We start from the raw sequence: 8,127 nt of genomic DNA on the forward strand, positions 1-8,127 counted from the left end.
TACTCCTTCCTCCCTCCTCCCCTCCTCTCCCCTCCTCTCCCCTCCTCTCCTCTCCCCTCCTCTCCTCTCCTCTCCTCTCCCCTCCTCTCCTCTCGTATCTTCTCCTCTTCATGCCCTTCCATGGCTGCTTGTCGATTTGCGCTAAGCGGAAAACTGTCTTTTTTTCTTTTCTTTCTTTCTTTGACTGTAAAATATATCGGTTAAACATTTAGAAACATAACCGTCGGGAGTCCGATATTCGGAGTCGGCGGCCAGTGGAAACGGTTCAGGTTGGCCTCCGAGGCTCCGGGCTCGGGCCCGGCGCTGCGGCACCGGCAGCGATCGTCGGGTCCGCCTCATGAGAGGCTTCAAGTAGGCCCGGTCGCATTCAAGTAGTGATTTCCGAAGGTCAGAGTCGGACAGTACCACTACCGGTGGTAGATTTGTCACAGAGTTTGCACCAGCCCCGGCGTATCTTATAACCATCACCCCTTTTTCTTCTTTTTCAAGTACCGGTCCTCGCTGGGCCTGCAGAGGACCCACCCTATCTACTGGAACAAATTTGGGCACCGTATGCCGTGGCGCAACCTGCTCCCCACCCCCTCACAGAGCAATGCCCGAAATACTTCTTAGGAAGATGATGCAGAACAAAGATGGGTGAAAGAGGAGGGGGAGCGCGCCCGCCGCCACTTGAAGGCAGATGCAGGCTGAGAAGAAGGGCATGATCGGAAGGAAGCTGAGGGGAGTAGAGCTCTCCATAGGAAGCAGCTAGTTTGAGCCAAAAGGAGGAGTCACAGTGGAGCAGTTCGAGGGGAAGCGCGCAAGGGCGAGTGGAGGAAAATAGATGGGGTTCAGTAGCCCTGCGCATTGCGCGGACAGATGTACACTTAGACAGGGCAAATAAGTGCTGTGCAATATTTGTGTGATGTGTCACAATAGCATCGCAAGGTTGTACAGAAATGCGAAGCGATCAGAGCGAGTTAGGATCTGAAATAGTCAAGCGAAATAGGAAGCACTTCTCGATGACATACAATCAAACAATGCTGGCAATTTCATGCAGATTGAAAGGTCAGTAGGCATTCAGAGCTGCAAGGAAAGAATCATCTGCATCGTGTTTTCTGTGCATGCGATGCCGAGGGAGATCAGCATTGGAGTTGATGACAGGCATTTGCAAGATGTTCTCCGATATTGTCAAGCTCCAGAAATTGTACTTGAGCATGCTCAGCTGCCCCGATGCAAACGGCGACTGGACGGGAAGCTTCGACGTTGATGTAAGATTAAGATCAAGATGTATAGATGCTTACAATTGTTGCAGTACAACCTCGACGACGAGAAGCTTGATTCTAATCAGCTCAACTACATCGACCCATCTATGGGCAACTACGACAACCACTGGTCCACCACCTTTACTGTCGACACTTGCTCTGGATAAACTGGGCTGGTCAAATTGAAAGCCTGTCGGTAAACGTGAGATTGCTTTCCTTGGACAATGAAGGCAATATATTTTTAAATTACTCGCGTCTCAATACATCTTACCGTCCATACCATCCCCTCTTGTCTTCTTCACGACCAACCAAAGCTTTGCATCTGATTACGAGGGTTGAAGATGCAGTGAAGTATCAGATCCTTGGAATACGTCACAAACGGCTGAAAGCTTGCAATGAAACAGTTGCATCAATACCGATGCATATCGAACTTGATTATGCATACCGTTGGTTGCATGCAAATCAGGTTGCAAACTGAAAATCATGCTCGTAATGTTGGATTTGAGTTTGTGAGATTTCATTGTTCTTTCAGGATCACAAATTATGATCAAACACGGAGAATGCAGATCGAATTAAAATTGCGATGATCTAGCTGATCTGAACAGTTTTCTTCTGAAGTTTTAACCCCCAGAAAGCACACCACGAACGACAAACGTGCTGCTTCGTGAAAATACAACCAGTCATACCTTTATCATGGAACTAAAATGCAACATCCAATTTAAAAATGCATTAGGCCAAGAATCATACAATCGTATTTGCCATACTAGTCTAGAATCAATCCTTGCATACCACAAACACCAAAGACTCGTATAATCATGATTGTCAGTCGTAGGTGGAAGTTTCTCCCTCCAATCTGTTCTATTTGCTCGGAGTCTAAAACATCAACTCATCGTGTGGGGTATGTTCAAACTGATGTGTTCAGCTCGGCCCGGCGCCTTCAATACATGCCTGTGATGGATAGTCATATAACCTTTCATCGACAACGATGAGTATTCTGAAATATAATATTTCAGAATCCTCCTCATCCAATGCTCGTACAAATGTATCGGAAGTTCAGTGACTATGCTCACACATAAAAGTCTCTTTCTCTGTCCCTTGCTATCGAGAAAGAAGTGCAGCATTGATGTCACGAGACACAAAGCGAGTTTTGAAACATTTGGTAGACCCACAACATTTCAACCCTCGCACCGTCCATCGCTTGCGATGGAATACAGCACCCCTGAGGATCCGCACGCGTCTGAAATCTTGCAGTATTTTGTGCCATTTCGATGACAATTGGCAGTCGTATGTTTCTCATCAACATCAACCACGTGATTGAAGCTTTACGGCAATGTTGTTAGTTCCACTTGACGGGGACTGCCTTCTCCTTCTTCCCACTTGCACTGAAAGAGGCACCTCCATAGGCAATAATTGGCTCAGATAGACCTTTGTTTCTTCCCTTCATGGTTTCAAAGAAACGATCGACAGCCTTCCGTTTGTGAATCTAGTTATCCATTCTTATCTGCCCCATTTCTTCTTGCTGTAATGGATGTACAAGCCATCAAATATACCCAACACCACGGTAAGTGACTCTTCAAAAGAATCGATGAGACATGTCTTGAAAGAAAAGTGCGCCCTTATTTCTTCGATATCTGTGACGGATTTCTGCCATTGTTTATAATTTCTTCTGGTTCAATGAAATATGCGACTCATGGTAGAATTGTTTCCGAGTGAATCGATATCTCTTAATCTGACTCGTTTCTTGTGAATCAACAACCTCAACCCCGCATATCAAAACGGTCTCATGTTGTTCGAGATCGTCATATAATAAATAATAGGAACTCCATAAAAGTGTTTAATGTACCCTACCCCCTGTAATAAAGGGTGAAAATGCGTTCATTTGTTCAGCCTGGATAAATCTGATCAAAAGACGCAACGTTTATAATGAAACAAATCGAAAATAATTGTTTTCCACAAGAAATAGTCTAAAGATAGTGTGAGATCTCCATTCTGTTACATCCGACTGTCAAAAACGTTTTAATCGTCATGAAGAGTCGCAAGCTCAAGGTATCTCCAGCCCAACCCTACCGGAAGGAGTAGCAAAGGGTATCCACATGAACAGTCCCCCTACCCACAGTCCTACTCATTAGGGTACCTTGTATGTCTCCAAATCAATTCTCAATGAGACATGCCAACAACCTCATCTTTTTATAAACATTCATCTATTGAAAAGAGCCTACCCATGGCTCTATTCCTTCAATGATATACCACCCCCTATGGTGTGGTTGGGATACCTACCCGAGTGAGATACCCAGGTCATAAAGAACACCTGCATGCGGTGTACCCACCCCCACGTGGTTGTCGTGATCCGCCGGGTCCCATGGGGAGATGGAGATCGAACCCCTGTTGCAGCCACTGCTTTAAAAGGTTTTTGCTGTCAAAGGTTGTGAAATTGCGACGTGTCATTGATACAAATTGGGATTTACAGCGAAAAGTTCAATTGGTGGGTTCATTATTTGAAATTCACAAGGCAATGTTCAAATAGGAAATTGTACATGTTTGATGCGCCCCATCAAGGGGGGCGTAGACATGGGGGTGGTTGAGGGGCAGTGCACACAGGCAGGGAGGGGTTAGGAGAGGGTTTCCCCTACTATATGGGGGTTTAAGACAGGTGGGGTCATGAGACGAATGGGATACTCTCCATCTTTATGGGAAATACAGGGGTAGGGTAAATATGGATAGGGGTGGGGTCATCAGTAGTAAATCCAGTCGTGGCAGCCAATATAGTCAAATTCTAGTTTGGGTTGGGGACCATGCAAGGTGGGTAGTTGAGGGCCACATGTTATCTTGGGGGTAGGGTTATACCATGAGAGGGGTAGAGTGGAATTTCTTTCCTTGAATAGGAAGGTCAGAAGCACCGGTACAAAGAAGGTAACTTCTCTGGAAATAGTACGGTGATGGGGTGGGTAGGTCAAAATGGTAGATAGTACCATTTCTTGTAGGGTGTATTCCACTCGATGTGCATTTTCATGTAGGGTAGGGTGGGCGTGGACAGGGTGGGGTCGTATGTCGGGGGTTAAATCCGGAGAAGGGGTGGTAGAAAGATGCAGATGAACAGACGGGTGGGGGTAGTCTCTCCAATGATGTGGGCGGGAGAAATGAGACCGGTTGTAGAGGAGAGCAGGAAATGAGATCATGAAGCCTAAGATTTGCAGGAGCAGGAGAAGGGACACAATCAGCAACAGCAGGATATGCAGAGATATCAGCAGGGATTGATGCAGTAGTGGAAGGGGCAGGCGAAGGGGCAGCAGAACTGGCAATGGTCCACAGTACGTCCGAAAGAGAACGGATAGAGAAGCAGGAGCAGGAGCAGGAGCAGGAGCAGGAGCAGGAGCAGGAGCAGGATTATAATGATAACGAGATTCGAGAGCAAGTATAGATAACGAGATTCGAGTAATGATAACGAGATTCGAGTAATGATAACGAGATTCGAGAGCAAGTATAGCGAGAGTGGAAGAAGTTGAACAAGGACCTTGAGGAAAACAATGCTGAAACAGGGGATCATCGGGTCCAAGCAATGAGACATCCTGTCAGAGTAAAACTAGAGGTCCTTTTCAGGAGTGACCTGTGGAATCAGATCCTATGCACATGCAGAAACTAAGACAATAAATTAGACTGGAAGAGTCTTGATATGGATCTGAATTGTGGTAGGATGGGAGGTTGCTGGAGAGATGTGAAATAGTTCACTGGAATGAGATTTCGATGATCATGGACAGGAAACAGAGGGGCCGATGTTGTTATTGAATATATGTAGAGAGAATTTAGGCATAGATCATGTTTGGGAAATTCTGCCAAGTGTGAATCGAAGTAGAGAGGTTCAAGAAAAAGTCTCTTGTCGCTTTGACATTGACTCATATATGCTAATGCGAGGGAAACGATCGATGGATCCAAACGAACACCTGACTTGATTCTGTCATTTTCTTCTGTTCTCCACAACCATGTTTGTACTACTTGTGAATGACATTCGTTTGAAGCAGTTTACTCTCAAATTTCACGAGCAAGGAGAGATCTGTCAACAAATTCCACTTTAGCAAATCTGGTGTTCCAACAACTTAGTTCAGCACGTTCTTGATGCTCTCAGCTCAGAAACCTCTCTCTGCCCTCTTGGCACAGGAGTACAAGCCCTCTCTTGTATCGCTGGAGGAGGAGGGGGTTTACGGCATAGCAAGAGTTTTCTTTCATGCTACAACCAAGCTTTCGGATGACACAGAAGACATTTTACCTCAAGAAGACGGAGAGAACATGAAGCTATCAGTCTTTGGTGTGTTTGCAGAGCTGTTCCCAGAAGCCGTTGGTGAACACGGCGCTAGCGGTAATCTTTGATTATCCTGCTATCTCTCTTATGCCTTGACTCCTTCAGCCAAAACAAAGATTGAGGTTGCATTTCAACAAAGTAGGGTATTCTATATATGGCAAGGAGCAAAGCAGAAGGGTCCCGTCACTGAGGGCCAAGCCTGGCAATCCTGGGTACGGTTTCCGACGAGCAAGATGGAGGGATACTGTCGATGATGCAACCGATGGGAAGCATTGCTCCAAGGTAGCACTGTGAGGGACATACCGATGAATAACGTGGTGGGCAGATTCTCAGCGATGCAGGTTTCGACCTTGAAAAAGTCAACAAGGTGAAGGAGAGGATCCAAGAGGTCAGACATCTGTGGGATGCAATCAGACGACCGTCTCGTCCGGCCGGCCCCGGCCGACCAAGGCGTATGGAACCCATGAGAATGCTAGGCAGCTCCGTTCCTCATGACGACCTTGCTGTGGCGGACCCTGCGGAGCCCAGACAGACGAGTCCGACGTTACAGGAGATTTCAAGCCAAACTAAAGTGAGCATGAGCGATGAAATGTTTGATCCTCTGACATTGGCCATTGAAGTCTCCACAGGGCGTGACTGCTTGCGGTGCGCCGGGGCACACTGCGTCGGGTATTGAGACGCATCCTGCCATGCGGTCCCCGTGTGTTCAAGCTTCTCCTTCGCTGAAGAGGTATGCCGTCTGCGAGTGAGCTTAGAGCTGATCCCCAGCGCCCAGATGCAGGGAGGATGATCTGACTCCAAGCTTATATCCTCGCCTCACCTCCCTCAAGGTACGATTGCGTGAGGATTTTTCAAGGTGTTGACAAGTTACAAGCTTCTGTCTCCTGCCAAGAGCCCTTTCGGGACCATCTGCGATTCGTTCAAGCACTCGCCTCTCGGAAGAGACACGCCCACCTGTCTGCGACCCTCACCCAACGGCGAGACGGACAACATTGAGAAGGAGAGTCTCAAGTTGCCTCCTTTGGCTTTGCCTCCAATGGCGAAAGCCTGTTCACAGGTTTGTTTGCTGCCCGCATCTGCCTCTCCACTAAATGTCTGAGCAGCCGCGAGGGCTGCTAGAGTTGGAGCGATCGCTGGACAACGAAAACCACAGATGCAGGTACCCATCGCCTGCCTCCTTCCTCGTGTCTGATCGATGACTCAGGCTGATCATCCACGACAAAAGCGACGCTGCAGAGCTGAAGAAGGAGTTTCAGGTGCGTTGTGAACGAGTGGAGAAGGTTCGTTGAGATATCCGACAGGTTCTGACTGCACTCGAGTTCCTCGCATCGACTGCACTCGAATGCAGCACAAAGGAAATTTCTCGTTAGCCTTGTGGCAAGGGACGAAATCTCCCGCACAAGCCTAATTTAATACATTCGATAGAAACCTAGAGGTCGACGTCACCGCCGCCTGACCTTTACAGCTCCTGGCGCTTCGCCTTCGCTGCCTGTTTCGAGTGGATGGATCAGCTCGTGTGGACTGACTGCAGGATCTACCTCCACCATCTTCTCGATGTGCTCTGCTGCTCTGTTCAGCTGGACTGCTGCTGGCTGTTCCGTCCTCAGGAAGGAGCAGAGAACTTGTCAATCCGTACCTCAAGGGAGCCCTGAAGCTTCTTCACCTAGTGAGGAAAGTCAGCGAGGAGTAGGAGAAGGAGGATGAGGAGGGGTGATAGCTCGAGCTCTTACCGCTGCCTTGAAGCGCAGAGCCGCTGCTTCGTACGCGTCCTCGCCCTGTAGGAGCCGTCAGGGGAGCGCGAGAATGACACCTACTTGAGACTTCGCGTTTGACGGCCGGCAAGTTGAAAGTTTCCTTCACCTGCTCTTCATGCTCAGAGGAGGGTGTGAGGGAGGAAGGCCATGATAGATGTTGGGGAGGAAGGTGAAGGGAAGGGAGGCTGAGAGCGAAGCCAAGGAGGCGAAGGTCGAGGAGGAGGGAAGGGGGAGAAAGGGAGCGGAGGGAAGTGACGAGGAGGGCAAAGGGGGAGCGCACAGTGCGAACGATGTCCTTGAGTCCCCGCATCTTCTCCGAGAGGTCTATCGGCTGCTGCTGTTTCAATCCCTTGGGAAATGCGAGGACAGTCGGGAAGCCTCCAACCTGTGAAATGTCAGTCACATCCATCCTCCCCGCTCTCCTTCTGTCCGTTCCGCCCCTCCCCCCCCCCCCCTTCCCTCCCTCCTTCCCTCCCTCCCTCCCTCCCAACGACGACGGCCTCACTTCCTCCTTCAACCCACATTGATGTCCTCAGCTTCGTTGCTGGTCCCATCCATCTTGGCAAAGATCACGTCCCCAGGGTACTTGTCGTCAAAATACTCAGCCGCCTGCACTCACGTCAGTCCCATCTCCCTCCCTCCCTGCCTGCCTCCCTGCCTGCCTCCCTTCCCCTTATCCTCTCCCTCCCTCCCTCCCGGAGTCCCTCCCTCCCTTCCCTCCTGTTCCCCCCCCCCCCCCCACGGCCTCCCTCCTTGCCTCCTTCCCCCCCTCTTCTCTCCCTCCCACCCTCCCTCCTACTGTCACGTACTCGAGAAGTGGCCCGCACCCTAGTAG

General features: G+C 49.2%; 3 protein-coding genes across 3 annotated transcripts in view; 2 read left to right on the forward strand and 1 right to left on the reverse strand.

Annotated features, from left to right (window-relative positions):
* Positions 1–938: 938 nt before the first annotated feature.
* Positions 939–1,411, forward strand: GUITHDRAFT_139682 (hypothetical protein; the record flags this gene model as incomplete). The annotated part of the gene is made up of 3 exons (XM_005831350.1): positions 939–1,047; positions 1,144–1,250; positions 1,295–1,411. 3 exons carry the CDS (start codon positions 939–941, stop codon positions 1,409–1,411), a joined length of 333 nt encoding a protein of 110 aa, XP_005831407.1.
* A 4,596-nt stretch (positions 1,412–6,007) lies between these two features.
* On the forward strand, positions 6,008–6,908 carry GUITHDRAFT_109549 (hypothetical protein; the record flags this gene model as incomplete). The annotated part of the gene is made up of 6 exons (XM_005831351.1): positions 6,008–6,109; positions 6,168–6,268; positions 6,406–6,595; positions 6,642–6,697; positions 6,743–6,794; positions 6,840–6,908. 6 exons carry the CDS (start codon positions 6,008–6,010, stop codon positions 6,906–6,908), a joined length of 570 nt encoding a protein of 189 aa, XP_005831408.1.
* An 89-nt stretch (positions 6,909–6,997) lies between these two features.
* The window catches only part of GUITHDRAFT_109550 (hypothetical protein), a gene marked incomplete at both ends in the record, with an annotated part of 3,532 nt that continues 2,402 nt past the window's right edge, over positions 6,998–8,127 (reverse strand). Inside the window, 6 exons of the mRNA XM_005831352.1 lie at positions 6,998–7,027; positions 7,077–7,130; positions 7,175–7,201; positions 7,269–7,313; positions 7,573–7,677; positions 7,815–7,901. Coding sequence (XP_005831409.1) covers positions 6,998–7,027; positions 7,077–7,130; positions 7,175–7,201; positions 7,269–7,313; positions 7,573–7,677; positions 7,815–7,901 — 348 coding nt within the window. The remainder of the gene's footprint in view (positions 7,028–7,076; positions 7,131–7,174; positions 7,202–7,268; positions 7,314–7,572; positions 7,678–7,814; positions 7,902–8,127) is intronic.

This window comes from Guillardia theta, assembly GCF_000315625.1.
Source record: "Guillardia theta CCMP2712 unplaced genomic scaffold GUITHscaffold_40, whole genome shotgun sequence".
In the NCBI taxonomy this organism is placed as follows: domain Eukaryota; class Cryptophyceae; order Pyrenomonadales; family Geminigeraceae; genus Guillardia; species Guillardia theta.